Genomic DNA, 17,419 nt, shown 5'->3' with positions numbered 1-17,419 from the left:
ATGAAGAAGGCGGACATGGAGAAGAAGATAATCTTGTTGTCTGAAGGAGAGAGTGCCTGCAAGCTGAAGCTGCAGGAGTACCTGTCCTCCCTGACAGATGACCAGGCAGGTTTTCATCTCATCTACACAACTCACAACACCACCCTGCACACACTAGGGGTGCAACGGTTCTCGGTTTTTTACGGACGGTACGGTTTGCGTTCCACGGCTCAATTCACTAGTGAACCGTGACGGTTTTCGTTTTCGTTTTTTTTTTTTTTTTTTTTTTTTTTAAAGCTTTATTTTACCAGGAAGTCACATTGAGATTAAAACCTCTTTTACAAGAGAGACCTGGCCAAGACAGGGTCAAAATAGTAGCTTTAAAAAAACAGTTCAGATAACAAGACAGGACATAAGACAGTGGCAACAATACAATAGACAAACAATGGTAGGGGTATTTACAAGGTGATTAAAACATTGAGAAGTCTAACCAAAGCAGGTACAGCGAGCGGTGACCACATCCTTTAATCTACGCTTGAAGATACTTATGGAAATAAGGGCCTCTAATTTAAAAGTAGTCTGTAGGTCATTCCAAGACCAAGGGCCATAATAAGACAAGCTTGCCCTTCCAACATTGTTCATGATAAGTGGCACCTTGTATTGTAGCCATCTACGAGACCTGAGACCCGAGCCACTCGGTATAGGGATGAACTTCAGGCCCAGATAATTCGGTAAGAAGCCAGAGATGATTTTAAACACAAGAGTGTACCAGTGTTGGAGCCTTCTGACAGAAAGAGATGGCCATCCAACCAGACTATACAGTGTACAGTGATGGGTCCTGAAGGCACTATTGGTGATGTATCTTAGAACCGAATGATACAGGGGGTCTAGCTTGGATAAAGTGGACAGAGAAGCAAACCTATATACTGTATCACCATAATCCAATTGTGAAAGGAAAAGGGCGGAGACAAGACGTTTTCTGGAAGCCAAGGAAAAGCAAGATTTAAATCTATACAGGAAGCCCACTGTACGCTTAAGCTTTATGGCGAGAAGATCAATTTGGCCGCGTTCGTAAATTAGCTCTGAGAGCGCCGGAGCGTCCACGTTAATGCCTCGAACGCGGCCTTTGGTCAGAGGTCGAGTTGGTCTGGAACGTTTGTTTCTGAACCGAACCGTACCGAAAACCGTGACCCAAAATACCGAACCGTACCGAACCATGGGCCAACTGAACCGTTGCACCCCTAGCACACACACACACACACACACACACACACACACACACACACACACACACACACACACACACACACACACACAGCATCTCAAACATTCATTTGGGTACATGACTACACTACTAAGCGTCTAAGCTAAAATAATATATAGTAGTGTATGAATGTATGACATGTATCACATAGTGTGTAAGAAATGTAAATCTTTACCTTTTCTTTTGACTGTTTTCCCCTGCTTTTATATTCATTCTATGCTTGTGTGTTTTTATGTTTTTATATTCACTTTATGTTCTTATTCCTGTTGTAAAGCACTTTGAGCTGCATTTCTTGTATGAAAGGTGCTATATAAATAAAGCTTTACTTACTTACTTACTTACTTTTTGAGTGTCTAGAAAAGTGCTATATAAGTCTAATGTATTATTATACATATGTATGCCTCCTATTGAGACACTGGATGTCCCAGTGTTGTAATGTTTCTGCATCCTCCCATAGCTGACTACTATGGTCACTAACAGCGCGCTGAAGGGGAAGAACATACGAGCCCTGATCAAAGGCATATTCAGAGGTAAGCTGATGTGGGGCGCCACAAGCCAAGAATGCTGTCTCACAGTGGTCTGACTGATGTCTGTCTCATATGGTGGTTAACCTCTGCACAGGGTGAGGTCTAGATCATTCAGGAAAGCTGTCATACAATGAGAGTACTGTGTGTGTGTGTGTGTGTGTGTGTGTGTGTGTGTGTGTGTGTGTGTGTGTGTGTGTGTGTGTGTGTGTGCGTGCGTGCGTGCGTCTGTCTCTCTGTCTGTGTCTGTGCGTGTGCGTGCGTGCGCACATCTGTCTGTCCGTCCGTCCGTCTGTCTGTGTGTCTGTGCGTGCGTGCACATGTGTGTGTGTGTGTCTGTGTCTGTGTCTGTGCCTGCGTGTGCGTGTGCGCGTGTGTGTGTGTGTGCGTGTGCGTGTGCGTGTGTGTGTGTGTGTGTGTGTGTGTGTGCTTTCCGTCAGGTTCTCCGCTTGATGCTGCTGAGGGGACCAGCCGCAGGCTCCTGCTGTACCAGCACCTCGTCCCTCTGTGTGAGTCAAAGAACCTGCAGACGGAGGTGGTGTCTGACATCATCGGCCTGCTGATGCTGCAGGTAAACCTGCTGTGATTGGCCAGACGAGGTTGTTCGCTCGGGTCAGGGATTATGCAGTTTACATCTCAACCCTACAGACTGCTCTGGGCTCACACTGGGAATGGAAAGCTGTAGTAGACTTGAGTACAGTATGTTTGGGAGATGGGGAAAGCACCCATAGAGAACTACAGAATGTCAATCGATTTAGTCATTTAAGCACCACTATGGGCCGGTTTCACAGACAAGGCTTAAGCCTAATCCTAGACTAAAAAACATCTTCAATGGAGATTTTACATTGAAAGTGTGATTTAGTCCAGGACTAGGCTTAAGCCTTGTCTGTGAAACCGGCCCATATGACTACTAGTTTAGACAGGGCTTTAGATTAGATTAGATCAAGATCAAACAACGCTTCACTGGCAGTGACTGACTGACCGTGACTGAATGACATTCAATGACTTTCAATGGCGGGAGTTGGCAACTTTCTGATTTCTGATTTACCACAGCAAGTAATAGACATGTGTTTTTCAAGATGACAAGAATATTTAGTCTAGAAGCTTTTCACCATCAGATATCAGCGAGTTGTTTGTCTCGAGTTTTCTGCCTGTAGTGACTTTTGCTTTTGTGATATGATTGGACAATTTCTTATTTGGGGCGTGGCTTAGCGATAGGTCCATTACCTCCTTTGTAATTGTTGTTCATGTTCTCGTCATAGACCCACAACATGCCAGGCCCGGCTCTGGCTCAGCTGGCCTCCCTGTTTGTGGACGCCATCAAGGTAGATGGGAGGATGCGCAGTGGCAAATCCCTGGAGCTTTTCTCAACTGTGCTCTCAGCGCTGACAGCCACAGAGACCATAGGTACTAACATTTTACATTACATTTAAATTTTTGGCATTTAGCAGACGCCTTATTCCAAAGCGACTTACACTCAATACATTTGACTAAGCAAGTGAATCATCAATCCACCAGTCGTAGCAGGAAGAGTAATCTAGCTCAGGCCCGGGCCCATTGGCAGTCTCCGAATTGAAGGAAAAAAAACTAAACAAAATAACAACAACAAACTACGACGAACTACATCTAACACAAATTAACTACATTACGCTCTCTTCTAAACAGTGAAGCTTTATTTCAAATGATAAATCAACATGCAGGTATCCAATCTATGTTACATCTTGTTTTGTTTGACCTCTGTGACTGCGAATCAGTGGATGTGCATGTTACAGCATACACCCCAACTGTGGTACTCCAAAATAATCTGTATCAGTTCATGCCCCGTCTATTCCCTGGTGACGAAATCTTGTTCTCTCCCTTCACACACGCAGGAGAGCTCAGCGGCGAGGAGTACAAGAAGCAGGTGATCAACAGCCTCTGCTCCAGCAGGTAAGGGCGTTTGTCGTCTGTTTGCCGATCGCCTTGGATCATTTAGGCAGCTGTCTAGGAAATTTACATTTTTACATTTACATTTTTGGCATTTAGCAGACGCCTTGGCTTATCCCAAAGCGACTTACAATCAATACATTTGACTAAGCAAGTGAATCATCAATCCACCAGGAAATAAGCATTGAACTGCGTAGGATGAGGGATTCGTATCTGGGCAGATTCTCATATCGGTGTGTGATTAGGGAATCACTTCCACTTTTGGTTTTATGTAACAATTCATTTGGAGGCGATCGTCACGACACTAACACATGCATGTGTTGTGCATCTTTCCTCACAGATGGGATCCTCAGTGTGTTATCCACCTGACCACCATGTTCAGGTAAGGCCAATGTCTGACACACACACACACACACACACACACACACACCTTGGTGGATTTCCCCTCACCCTCTGTTGCTTGCCGGGTTCCCACGGGTCCTTGAAATCCTTTAAAGTTTGTGAATTTGAGAAAAAGAAATCAAGGTCTTAAACGTTTTTGAAAATAGACATGGGTCATTGAGAGTGCTTGAATTTCTCTCTCTCTCTCTCTCTCTCTCTCTCTCTCTCTCTCTCTCTCTCTCTCTCTCTCTCTTTTTAATTGTTGTCTGTGAGCGGAGAGTTCCTATTATATAAATTCTCATCTAGATCTGTCTCAAATTATGCCGTGTTGGGTCCTTCAATTTGAGGGAATTGAGTCTTGAAAGTCCTTGAAAGGTGCTTGAATGTGATGTTTCAGAAGGTGTGGGAACCCTGTGCTTGCCTCTCTAGGGATGTGCCAAGGCCAATGTCTGACACACACACACACACACACACACACACACACACACACACACACACACCCTCACCCTCTGTTGCGTGCCTCTCCAGGGACGTGCCCCTGGCCCCACAGGAGCAGCAGTTCGTGGTGGAGAAGGTTCTCAGGATGTTCCTCAAACTGGACCTGCAGGAGATCCCCCCGCTGGTCTACCAACTGCTAATGCTGGCAGCTAAGGTGTGTGTGTGTGTGTGTGTGTGTGTGGCAGTGTGTGTGGCTGTGTGTGTGGCTGTGTGTGTGGCTGTGTGTGTGGCTGTGTGTGTGGCTGTGTGTGTGGCTGTGTGTGTGGCTGTGTGTGGCTGTGTGTGTGTGTGTGTGTGTGTGTGTGTGGCTGTGTGTGTGGCTGTGTGTGTGTGTGTGTGTGTGTGTGTGTGTGGCTGTGTGTGGCTGTGTGTGGCTGTGTGTGGCTGTGTGTGTGGCTGTGTGTGTGGCTGTGTGTGTGGCTGTGTGTGTGTGGCTGTGTGTGTGGCTGTGTGTGTGGCTGTGTGTGTGGCTGTGTGTGGCTGTGTGTGTGGCTGTGTGTGTGGCTGTGTGTGTGGCTGTGTGTGTGTGGCTGTGTGTGTGGCTGTGTGTGGCTGTGTGTGGCTGTGTGTGGCTGTGTGTGGCTGTGTGTGTGGCTGTGTGTGTGGCTGTGTGTGTGTGGCTGTGTGTGTGGCTGTGTGTGTGTGGCTGTGTGTGTGGCTGTGTGTGGCTGTGTGTGTGTGTGTGTGTGTGTGTGTGTGGCTGTGTGTGTGTGTGTGTGTGTGTGTGGCTGTGTGTGTGGCTGTGTGTGTGGCTGTGTGTGTGGCTGTGTGTGTGGCTGTGTGTGTGGCTGTGTGTGTGTGTGTGTGTGTGTGTGTGGCTGTGTGTGTGGCTGTGTGTGTGGCTGTGTGTGGCTGTGTGTGTGGCTGTGTGTGTGGCTGTGTGTGGCTGTGTGTGTGTGTGTGTGTGTGTGTGGCTGTGTGTGTGTGTGTGTGTGTGTGTGTGTGGCTGTGTGTGTGGCTGTGTGGGTGGTGTTGTACATGTCTGTGTGCCTCTATTGAATCACATTTGCATATATTGAATCTACACAATCACATAAATGATGTTTACGTAAGTTCAGGCAGATACACTTGAAGTGGAACAGTGACAGACAGCCGATCCACATGTAGGAAAAACATCACCACACGTCTCAGGGACGAGGCTTCAAAGCAACACTGCACCCTGGTGGTTAAACAACGGAACGCCACAGGCCACGAGAGTTCATTTGTTGTCCCAGCCATCAGCCCAGCGTCTGTGCGCTCGGTCGCTCTACGCAGGGTTTGTTAGTTCTGGACTCCCTGCTTACAGTATGTTCTTTTGTATTTGATGTTGTTTAAACTTCAGACAGGGAGCTATACAGAGCGGATATTATCATTTATTTGGACACCGTAGGATCTTTTCCCGATACGTTTTGGTAGCCTTGAAATAGAAAAAAATTGCGTTGTGGGGGAACAACCTTTTGTGTGTGTGTGTGTGTGTGTGTGTTTGTCTGCAGGGCTGTAAGAAGCAGGTCCTGGATGGAATCATCAGCTACTTCAGACAGCAGGACCTCCGGCTGGAAGAAGAACAGAAAGATGGAGAGTAAGAGATCGTTCTGGCATACAAATAAACCACCATGTCTCACTGTCATGTGGGAGCGACCTCGATGAGCCAGTTCTACTATACAATGGGGGAAATAAGTATTAAACACTATCACTATATTTTGTCCAGTAAATGTATTTCAAATGAGCCTATTCAAGTGAAATTTGCACCAGATTTCGGTATTAACTCAAACAACCCAGACAACAAATGGGATGCGAGGTGGGTGGACCTTCCAGCAGGACAACGATCCAAAGCACACAGCAAAGGAAACTTTTGGTTTCAGAGAAAGAAAATCAACTTGTTGGAATGGCCCAGTCAATAACCTGACTTAAACCCAGTTGAACATTTGTGGAAGCATCTGAAGATCCAGATTCACAAGAGGGCCCCCCGCAATCTTCAAGATTTAAAGACATCCTGCCCATGTATCTGTCCATCTATCCCTCTACCCCCCCCCCCCCCCCCCCCCCCCCCTCACTTCCTCTCTCAGGTGTATGGATGTAGTGGTCCATTCCCTCCCCCAGGACCAGCTGAGGCATGTGGAGGGGACTGTTATCCTACACATCGTCTTAGCGGTGCGGTTGAACCACGAGCTGGGGAGGGAGTTCCTCAAAAGCTTCAAGGTAACCCATGCTCTCGCATCTCACTGTCTCACCCATCATTTGCATTTCATTCATAACTGAATTACAACCATATGCAAATTAAATGGATGATTATGAGGGGCGGTGATCATAGGCGTTAGAGGTAGCTAGCTAACATGACATTGATCATACTCGTAAGACTTTTCACTTTTTAAAAAATGCCGATCGAGAGAGGACGCTGGCGTTGCTTGTTTTCGCCGCTTCTCCGCCGGAAATGTAGATATACTTGCAGTATACAGAGTAGATTGTCCTACAAAGACACTTAGATTTAGTACGGTAATCTAAAAACTAATTAGACTATACTTTCTTTTATTTTATTTTAGTTTTTGTTTCTTTTTATTATTACTACTCAATCTTTTCAGTTTGTAAAGCGTCTTTGAGTGTCTAGAAAAGTGCTATATAAGTCTAATGTATTATTATTATTATTATTATTATTATTATTATTATTATTATTATTATCATGTCACTGTTCAACAGTCTGTGAGGACCAAACTGCTGTGTGAACACTGTAACAAGTGTGTTCTGTACTGTGCTTATGGTCTGTATGGGGGGGGTGTCCGTCCTCTGTAGACGTCCCAGGGGGAGCTCTGCCCTTTCAGCATCGCCCTGCTGCTCTCCGTGGCCCGGGTCCAGCGCCTGGAGGAACAGGTAGGAACCCTGCAGGAACGGACGTCTGGGACTGAATATCTATGTTACTGAAATGAGACGTTCATCCCTCTCCCTCCCCCCCTCTCTCTCTCTCTCTCTCCCTCCCATCACTCCATCTCTCTCTCTCTCCCTCCCTCCCGTCACTCCCTCTCTCTCTCTTTCCCTCCCTCCCATCACTCCCTCTCTCTCTCTCTTTTTCCCTCCCTCCCATCACTCTCTCTCTCCCTCCCTCTCCATCCCTCCCTTCCTCCCTCTCCCTCCCTCCCATCACTCCCTCTCTCTCTCTCCCTCCCTCTCTCTCTCTCTCCCTCCCTCCCTCCCTCCCCCTACCTCCCTCCCCCTACCTCCCTCCCATCACTCCCTCTCTCTCTCTTTCCCTCCCTCCCATCACCCCCTCTCTCTCCCTCCCTCCCTCCCTCCCTCCCTCCCCCCCTCTCCCTCCCTCTCCCTCCCTCTCCCTCCCTCCCTCCATCCCTCCCTCCCTCCCTCCCTGGGTGTGGTAGGTGTTTGAGCTCCTGAAGGGGGCGATCATCAGGAGCTTCAAGGATGACCAGCTGCAGCAGGGGTCAAAGTTCCTGCAGGACCTGCTGCCTCAGCGCCTCGGCGTGGCTCACATGATCCTGGACACGGTCAAGAACAGGTCAGTGAAAGATTTGTAAAAATAAATAAATAATAATATAATTGATTCCCTATTCAAATGCGGGACACTACAAAGACAAGGGTTCTGAAATCGTGCAAACTTTTCTTCAGCTGTCTGAATTAGCTCTCATCTTAATGACTGTTCTGTAAATACAGTACAGGCCAAAAGTTTGGACACACCTTCTCATTCAATGCGTTTCCTTTATTTTCATGACTATTTGGTACATTGTAGATTCTCACTGAAGGCATCAAAACTATGAATGAACACATAGGAATGATGTATTTAACAATAAAGTGTGAAATAACTCTAAATATGTCTTATATTTTAGATTCCTCAAAGTAGCCACCCTTTGCTTTTTTGTTGTTAATAACATATATAATAATAATATTAAATATAATATGTGTTAATAATAATAATATGTTATTATATATATATATTTAATATTATTATTATATATTTTATTAACAACAAAACATTTTTTTTTATTAACAACAAAAAAGCAAAGGGTGGCTACTTTGAGGAATCTAAAATATAAGACATATTTAGAGTTATTTCACACTTTTTTGTTAAGTACATCATTCCACATGTGTTCATTCATAGTTTTGATGCCTTCAGTGAGAATCTACAATGCAAATAGTCATGAAAATAAAGGAAACACATTGAATGAGAAGGTGTGTCCAAACTTTTGGCCTGTACTGTATGTCTTTGCACTGTACTGTCATTTTCTGAATGCTTAGCTGTTTCATATTTTTGATTCAACATTGAATATTAAACATTGAAACATGTCCTGTCATTAAATGTAATCAACAACAACAAAAAAGAACAGGTCAGTGGACCACTTAGGGGGTGTTTCTACTTATATAAATATAGTTTTACTTACTTTATTGTAAAGTGCTTTGAGTTGCATTTCATGTACGAAAGGCGCTGTATATAAATAAAGTTTTACTTACTTACTATTAGGGGTGGGCATCGACGATCGATAATTGATCGATAAGGATCTTGGTCGATCACAAAATAAAACATTTTTTTTTTTTTTTTGTGATCGACCAAATGTTTTATTTTGTGATCGACCAAGATCCTTATCGATCAATTATAGATCGTCGATGCCCACCCCTACTTACTATAGTACACGTATGTCAGGATGCCAACCATGACTCCTCCCAAACCCTTAGAGCATAAAAAAGTGTGTAACTTTGTATTCTGAAAAGTGCAACAGCGTGTGTCATGTGAGGTACCGTTCACTTACATGACTGTTTGTTCCTGTCATGTGAGGTACCGTTCACTTACATGACTGTTTGTTCCTGTCATGTGAGGTACCGTTCACTTACATGACTGTTTTGTTCCTGCCCAGAACCTCCTGTGTGATTGACTATGAGCATGTTTCTAAACTGTGTGGTGACTTGGGACCCCCTCTCTCTCCCCTCCAGTGTGTTCGACTGGGACCACGTCACCCAGGGCCTGGTCCAGCTGGGCTTCATCCTTATGGACGCCTTCGGGCCCAAACCCGGGCCGTTTGGGAAGACCAGCGAGGGTACCGCCACCACGCCCAAGACCCCCACCCAGCAGGCCTGCCGGCTGGGGGGCCAGGTCCTCTTAGAGGGCTTCAAGGTACAAGCAGCACTCGAGTTGAGGGGGGATGAGGGGGGATGGCATCCCCCCTGAAATAAAAACTGTCAAAATCATCCCCCTTCTAAAACTGACATCCCCCCTTTCCATCCCTTATGTCATTTTATTAATGAAGGTGGTATTACTGCTATTTCATTTAGTTTTGGGCATATTGAGTAAAATACTGTGGGCGAGGGGGGGGGGGGGGCACGCACACATGCAATGACATTTTTACCAAGTCACTGACACTGAAGTCACTGACACTGAAGTCACTGATGCTGTGGGGATGCTCAAACTGTCCCCATATGATCAAATCCACCGTCCCCCTGATTGTCTTTTACAACTTGAGTACTGGGTACAAGGCCGTACATTGTCTTCCATTTACTTACTGTATTCTTCGAAATTATTAATTAATTAATTAATTATTTGGCTTTGGGTCCTCAGCATTGGCATTGCAGCAAGTATCGTGTCCCTTGATTGGGGGGGGTCTTAAATCGACAATTGTTTTTATTCATTTTTTTATTTATTCGTTCTTGCAGGTGCATGAGCAAATCAGAGTGGAGATCCTGGAGCAAGTGTTGAACCGACTGATCACAAAGACCGCCTTGCCTGTGACTCATTTCCTAGGTAACACTTTTCACCACCTTCCACCTTTGTTTTCACATGTCCTATGCACTCAGAAGACTGGGAGAGGACAATGCTATATGCTATAATGCTGATGCTATACAATGCTATATGCTATAATGCTAATGCTATACTATGCTATAATGCTGATGCTATACAATGCTATATGCTATAATGCTAATGCTATACAGTGCTATATGCTGTCATGCTAATGCTATCCAATGCTATAACTGAGTGTTCCACTGTGTTTCTGTCTGCACCCTCAGACCTCCTCTTTGACATCGTCGTCTCGGCTCCCATGATCCTCCTGGAGTCGTCCTCCAAGGTGACGGAGACGTTTGACTACCTGTCCTACCTGCCCTTGTCCACGGTGCAGGGCCTGCTCAGGGCTGTACTGGTACGCACACACACGCACGCGCACACGCACACACACACACAAAGGTATCTACTCCCTCCTCCTTCTCAATGTGGCTGTATTTCTGCTGATCCTGCTGTGTCATGGTCACACACCCTCTCCCCTCCCTGCTCTCTCTCTCTCCCCAGCCCCTGCTGAAGGTCAGTACGTCCATGAAGGACGCTCTGATTCTGGTTCTCCGGAAGGCCATGTTCTCCAGGTGAGTGTTCCTCCCAGCTATCTGAAGCCAGAGTTCTGGGTTGTCATGTATACACTTGGTCTAGCCTCTCACCCTACAGGATCAGCAGTACATGCATACACAGAAACACAGAAAACCTGCTCATTCCAAACGTTTCACATACTGTATGTAGGCCCTATACTAGCAGGTAAGCTACAGCAAGGAATGGCTACCTCAGATATTTAACAGTAGAACAGCCATGCCTTTTTTACCTAATAAAAGAGCTCAAATGACCCCCTCTTTACAATGCTCAAGCTGCTATTTACACACAACCACTAGTTGGCCACTTGTAAGTTAGCCTGCTTCCTACACAGAAAAACTTCAAAATAGCTTTATATTAGCTTATCCTGATGTGATTTTGAAAATGTAAGGATACTGGGGTGGTAGAATGCACATATCTAGGAAAAGTCATGAAAGGAGGGTCCTGAAATGTGTCTGTTCTAGTGTTAATAGTAATACAATAACGACTCATGTACGAGCTGTGGTAAAGTGACTCAGCTCCAGATATGACATGTAGGTGGGTCGTTGTTATTTAGTAAGTGGTGGTGTGTTAAGTGTATTTTATTGTGATATTGTGTGTGTTTCGTGAAATAGCCTGTGGGGGGTATCCAAGAAATAATAATAATAATACAATAATTGAAAGAGAGAATAAAGGTGGTATTGTAGTCGCTTTAGGAGGTGTTGTAGTGGGTTTAGGAGGTGTTGTAGTGGGTTTAGGAGGTGTTCTAGTGGGTTTAGGAGGTGTTCTAGGCCACTGTGAGTCCAGCTGAGGTAATAAGCCCCGCCCCTCTCCTCCCTGTACAGGGTATCCGCGGTGTCTTGAAAAGTATTAAAAGTTGATAAGTACATTTTGGGAAAATCAAGACCCTTAATAACTATTAAAAAGTCTTATCACGATTTTATGAGGTCTTGAATTGTTTATGTATTTTTCTGAATTAGACTCTGTCCAAAGAGTTATTCCTAAAAGCTTTTAGTAAAAGTTCGTGAATGTATTAGTTTTATTTAAAAACTAAGATGAACCGGAAATTGTGTTGTATGATAGTGGTCTAGTCTGTTAAAAACTAAAACTGTTAAGTTAAAGGTGTCACTGATGTAAACGGTTACAGCTCCAAGTGGCGGTGAGGTCTGGAACATTATTGACAAGGTCTTTAAAAAGTCTTAGAAATGTATTGAAATTAACCTCAAGATTCCTGTATATACCCTGCTGTAGCCAGTTAGATGCCAGGAAGTCTGCGGTGACGGGCTTCCTGCTGCTGCTGAAGAACTTCAAGGTGCTGGGGAGCCTGCCCTCCAGCCTAGCCAGCCAACTCAGCCAGACCTTCACCTGCAGCCAGGTGTGTGTGTGTGTGACTGTGTGTGTGACTGTGTGTGTGTGTGTGTGTGTGTGTGTGTGTGTGTGTGTGTGTGTGTGTGTGCGGACGTGCGGACGTGCGCATGGGATGTGGGTGTGTGTGTCTGCGCAGGCGTACGTGCGGGTGTACGTGGGTGTATGTAGTGAAGCAATGTTGTGAGAGCATACAGTATCAGGGTTCCCACGGGTCCTTGAACAAAAAATCATGGGTCATTGAAAGTGTACTGCCCCTTCAGACATGGGTCATTGAAAGTGCTTGAATTCCCCTCTCTCTCTCTCTCTCTCTCTCTCTCTCTCTCTCTCTCTCTCTCTCTCTCTCTCTCTCTAAAAAAATATATATATAAAAAAAGTTTTACTTAGTTCGTCAACTAGTAAATAAGTCTCTGTATATTGCTTAACTTTACACATTATTTCACAATATATTGTTTTGCTGTGCTGTGGTAGAGAAGGCAAGAGACCATCTAGTGTTCACACATTCAAGCCTCTCTTTTTAATTGTTGTCTGTGAGCGATAGTTCCTATTATATAAATTCTCATCTAGATCTGTCTCAAACTATGCCGTGTTGGGTCCTTGAATTTGAGGGAATTGAGTCTTGAAAGTCCTTGAAAGGTGCTTGAATTTGATGTTTCAGAAGGTGTGGGAACCCTGAGTATGTACCTGTCTGACCTCTGACCTGTCTGACCTGTCTGACCTCTGTCCTGCTGACCCCTGCTAGGTCCAGGTGGACGTTCACTCCCGCTACAACTCTGCCGCCAACGAGGCCTTCTGTCTGGAGATCCTCAGCAGCCTGCGCCGCTGCCTGGGCCAGCAGGCAGACGTGCGGCTCATGCTGTACGAGGTCAGGCACTTTCACCTAGCTCATCACCACGGCAACCTTGTCTAAATAACGAAAGGAATAGTAATACCATCTTCTATCAATGGCCCCTGGCCTGAGCTGGATTACTCTTCCTGCTACGACTGGTGGATTGATGATTCACTTGCTTAGTCAAATGTATCGATTGTAAGTCGCTTTGGAATAAGGCGTCTGCTAAATGCCAAAAATGTAAATGTAAATGAAAGAGTGACAGGCGACCGTTTACATAAACGCTGTGTTCATGTGTTTAGTTGAGTTGAGTTTCAGACAATAAAAAAAGTAAGCTCCCGATTTTTGAATTTCAAGTAATTAAAACCCTTGTGGTTTCCAGGCGGGGATGAGCTTGAGTTTCCAAGCAGCCTATGTGAACCTTCTTATCATAACACAAGATTCTCATATTCGCCTCTTTCAGGGTTTCTATGACGTCCTCCGCCGCAACTCCCAACTAACGAGCTCCATAATGCAGGCCCTCCTCTCACAGGTGTGTGTGTGTGTGTGTGTGTGTGTGTGTGTGTGTGTGTGTGTGCTAGAGTGACCCTCCTCTCACAGGTGTGTGTGTGTGTGTGTGTGTGTGTTAGAGTGACCCTCCTCTCACAGGTGTGTGTGTGTGTGTGTGTGTGTGTGTGTGTGCTACAGTGACCCTTCTCTCCCAGGTGGGTACGTGTTTGTGTTAGAGTGTGCGTGATGGAGAACAATTGTCCGCTTTTTTTGGAAATACTGTGTGTCAAACTGGAATTTGACCTTGTTTGTGTGTGTGTGCGTGTGTTTCTCCCTCCGTCCAGCTGAGGCGGTACTATGAGCCGGGGGAGGACCTGCTGCCTCCAGTGAAGTTGGAGCTGTGCATCAGCGCCCAGGGGGACCAGGTCTTCCTCCAGGAGCCTCTGGTACGACCTCTCTCTCACACACAACGCTGCGTGTTTATGTGGATGCAGGGCTCCCACAGGTCCTTGAAATCCTTGAAAGTTTGTGAATTTGAGCAAACAAAATCACAGTCTTTAAAGTTTTAGACAATCGACATGGGTCATTGAAAGTGCTCTCTCTCTCTCTAAAAAAAAACTTGCTTACTTGCTTAACTTTACACATATTTCACATTATATTGTTTTGCTGTGCCGTGGTAGAGAAGGCAAGAGACCATCTAGTGTTCACACATTCAAGCCTCTCTTTTTAATTGTTGTCTGTGAGCGGATAGTTCCTATTATATCAATTCTCATCTAGATCTGTCTCAAACTATTGTAACAGTAAGTCCCTCTCCCTCTCAGGCCCACCTGGTGAGCTGCACGGTCCACTGCCTGCTGTGGCACCTGGGCCAGTCAGCCCGCCCCAACGCCGATGACGGCGATGATGATGATGATGATGATGATGAAGAGGAAGGGGGATTCCAGGCCGAGCTGCAGGCCATCCTAGACAGCATGACGAGGCGCATGATCAAGAGTGATCTGGATGACTTTGAGCTGGTGTGTATCAGGACAGCAGTTTTAGTTCCAGGAATATAATCCCATTATCGGGTGGCATTAGGCTGGTTATCTCTCCTAAAAGCACAGAGAGAATGGTTGAACCCTGAGCATGTTTACACAGAGAAGTCATTCCCCCTAACCACTGATACAGGCAGGGACAGGCTGACTTCAGTTACCTTCGTGCATTAACGGCTGAAATTCGTACAAATTATCCTGTAGTAGCATCTCTTTAACACCAGAACAGCCGTGCCTTTTTTACCTACTAAAAGAGCCGCCTCTTTACAATGCTCAAGCTGCTATTTACACACAACGACCACTAGTTGGCCGCTTGTAAATTAGCCTGCTTCCTACACAGAAAAACTGCTAAATAGCTTCATACTAGCTTATCCTGATGTGATGTTGAAAATGTAAGGATACTGGGTGGTAGAACGCACATATCTAGGAAACATCATGAAAGGAGGGTCCTGAAATTTGATCGAGTGCAAAGATATAACATTTTTCTTTACTCACCCCTCATGGCTGTTCTAGTGTTAAAGGTCTGTCAGGGGCAACCTCTTGCTTGAGCGGTAGGAGTTCATGTTGTCTGAGATGATGATGTCATCTTTGTGCGCCCCACCAGGACAAGTCAGCAGAGTTCTCCCAGGCGTCCAGCGTCGGGGTGAAGAACAGCATATACGTCGTGCTGGTGATGGGAGTGTACGAGGTGCTCATTGAGTACAACTTCATCAAAGCCAACTACAGGTAACCATGACGACATACAGTCAAGCTGTCTGTCTGAGAGTCGGAGAGAAAATAAGCAATGGACCTGTCGCTAAGCCACGCCCCAAAATAAAAATTGTCCAATCATATCACAGCAAAAGTCACGACAGGCAGAAAACTCGGACAAACAACTCGCTAATATCTGATGGTGAAAAGCTTCTAGATTAAATATTCTTGTCATCTTTAAAAAACATGTCTATTACTTGCTGTGGTAAATCAGAAATCAGAAATTTGCCAAAGATGCCGTCATTGAATGTCAATGTCAGTAATATGCTACAGTGTGACACAGTTGACATATTTGTGTGTGTGTGTGTGTGTGTGTGTGCGTGTGTGTGTGTGTGTGTGTGTGTGTGTGTGTGTGTGTGTGTGTGTGTGTGTGTGTGTGTGTGCGTGTGCGTGTGCGTGTGTGTGTGTGTGTGTGTGGTGCTCTCTGCAGTAAAGGCTGTTTCGAGGAGCTCCTGAACCTGTTCACCCGCTACCACAAGCTGTCTGAGATCCTCAAGGAGAAGTGTGGGAAGGGCCGCTCCTCCAGTAAAAGCCCTCGCAGCCTGCTGTCCCTGGGCTTCGTGTCAACGCTCCTCACCTCACTGTTCAGGTGCTTCACAGCCGCCACACGTTCTAACTGATTGTAGTAGATATGGATTGCAGTACCTGTAGTGTACATCTTCTTTTGTAGTGTGTTTGTCTGTGTGCCTATGTGTTTAGCCTGACAGAGACAGTAACTGTCGTGTACATGTTTATAACAGCACCAGACTATCTGAAAGACCTTTTGCTAGCATATCAGCCCAATAGAGCTCTCAGGTCTTCTGACGCTGGTTTTTCTCTACAAAAGAAGAGATTTGGTGAGGCTGCATTCTCATTTTATGCACCCAGATTGTGGAATGCACTGCCAGTTTACATTAGGGATGCAACCTCAGCAAATATGTTCAAGTCAAGACATCTCAAAAAGACAAGTCAAAAACCCATCTGCCTTTAAATGACTAAATCATTTAATTATGATTATATAATGATTGGAGCACTTTGAGCTGCAACGTTTGCAGGAAAAGAACTATGCAAATAAAAGTTATGATTATTATTATTACATGTTTCTGTGTCATACAGAGACAGTAACTGTCATGTTTCTGTGTTGCTATAGAGACAGTAACTGTCATGTTTCTGTGTTGCTATAGAGACAGTAACTGTCATGTTTCTGTGTTGCTATAGAGACAGCACTCAGAGCAGAGAGGAGGCTCTCTCCGTGCTGCGCGCCAGCGGGGACTTCCTGCGTTACTCTGTGAGCGTGGCCCTGCAGAAGATCCAGCAGCTGGAGGAGACCGGACACACGGACGGCCCCGACGGACAGAACACAGACAAGACCTTCCGCCACCTCTGTGACATCACCAGGTCAGCTGTTGCTTTGTGACATCACACGGTCAGATTCTCTCTGTGACATCAGCATATCAGGTATTCTCTGATGTTCGCTGTGATACGACCTGGTCAGCTTTTCCTTTGTGACCTCACCTGTTCAGATTGTCTCTGTGACATCACCTGGTCAGCTTTTCCTTTGTGACCTCACCTGTTCAGATTGTCTCTGTGACATCACCTGGTCAGCTGTTCCATCGCCGTGTCAGGTTATTTTGGTGACATCTCCCATGTCAATGACTTTCTGTGGCATCACCTGGACAGGGTCCCTCTAATGTTGATCTCTCTGTGACGTCCACCACCGTTGTGACATAACAATGTCTGATTGTTATGTCAGATATATATATATATATATATATATAGGTATATATATAGGTATATACGTATATTTGGAAGGCCTGCAATCTTTCAGAAATCTTTGACACATCATGTAGTCTTGTTTTCCTCCTGGCCCCCCCCTGCCCCCCCTAGTGTCCTGATGTGGCGGTACACCAGCATCCCCAGTGCGGTGGAGGAGGCGGGGCGTAAGGAGAAGCGCTGCAGCGTGTCTCTGCTGTGTCTGGAGGGGCTGCTGAGGGTCTTCACCACCGGCCTGCAGCGCTACCCAGACAGGCTGGCCCAGCTGCTGTCTGCCATCGGTTAGAGAGACACACACACACACACACACACACACACACACACACA

The 17,419-nt window shown here is 45.7% G+C and overlaps 1 protein-coding gene across 1 annotated transcript in view; it reads left to right on the top strand.

Moving 5' to 3' along the window:
* fanci (FA complementation group I) overlaps positions 1-17,419 on the top strand; it is a gene marked incomplete at its 5' end in the record, with an annotated part of 23,637 nt that continues 6,218 nt past the window's right edge. Inside the window, 24 exons of the mRNA XM_080544591.1 lie at positions 1-105; positions 1,701-1,773; positions 2,208-2,338; positions 3,030-3,174; positions 3,639-3,696; positions 4,034-4,075; positions 4,603-4,726; positions 6,045-6,130; positions 6,618-6,750; positions 7,339-7,416; positions 7,920-8,056; positions 9,484-9,664; positions 10,201-10,288; positions 10,552-10,682; positions 10,829-10,899; positions 12,128-12,251; positions 12,984-13,106; positions 13,534-13,602; positions 13,904-14,005; positions 14,381-14,575; positions 15,195-15,316; positions 15,771-15,929; positions 16,538-16,717; positions 17,207-17,373. Coding sequence (XP_080400717.1) covers positions 1-105; positions 1,701-1,773; positions 2,208-2,338; positions 3,030-3,174; positions 3,639-3,696; positions 4,034-4,075; positions 4,603-4,726; positions 6,045-6,130; positions 6,618-6,750; positions 7,339-7,416; positions 7,920-8,056; positions 9,484-9,664; positions 10,201-10,288; positions 10,552-10,682; positions 10,829-10,899; positions 12,128-12,251; positions 12,984-13,106; positions 13,534-13,602; positions 13,904-14,005; positions 14,381-14,575; positions 15,195-15,316; positions 15,771-15,929; positions 16,538-16,717; positions 17,207-17,373 — 2,824 coding nt within the window. The remainder of the gene's footprint in view (positions 106-1,700; positions 1,774-2,207; positions 2,339-3,029; positions 3,175-3,638; positions 3,697-4,033; positions 4,076-4,602; positions 4,727-6,044; positions 6,131-6,617; positions 6,751-7,338; positions 7,417-7,919; positions 8,057-9,483; positions 9,665-10,200; positions 10,289-10,551; positions 10,683-10,828; positions 10,900-12,127; positions 12,252-12,983; positions 13,107-13,533; positions 13,603-13,903; positions 14,006-14,380; positions 14,576-15,194; positions 15,317-15,770; positions 15,930-16,537; positions 16,718-17,206; positions 17,374-17,419) is intronic.

The sequence above is a fragment of the Nansenia antarctica genome (genome assembly GCF_963989245.1).
Source record: "Nansenia antarctica genome assembly, chromosome: 14".
Taxonomy (NCBI): Eukaryota; Metazoa; Chordata; class Actinopteri; order Argentiniformes; family Microstomatidae; genus Nansenia; species Nansenia antarctica.
This window is presented reverse-complemented; position numbering and strand designations above follow the sequence as displayed.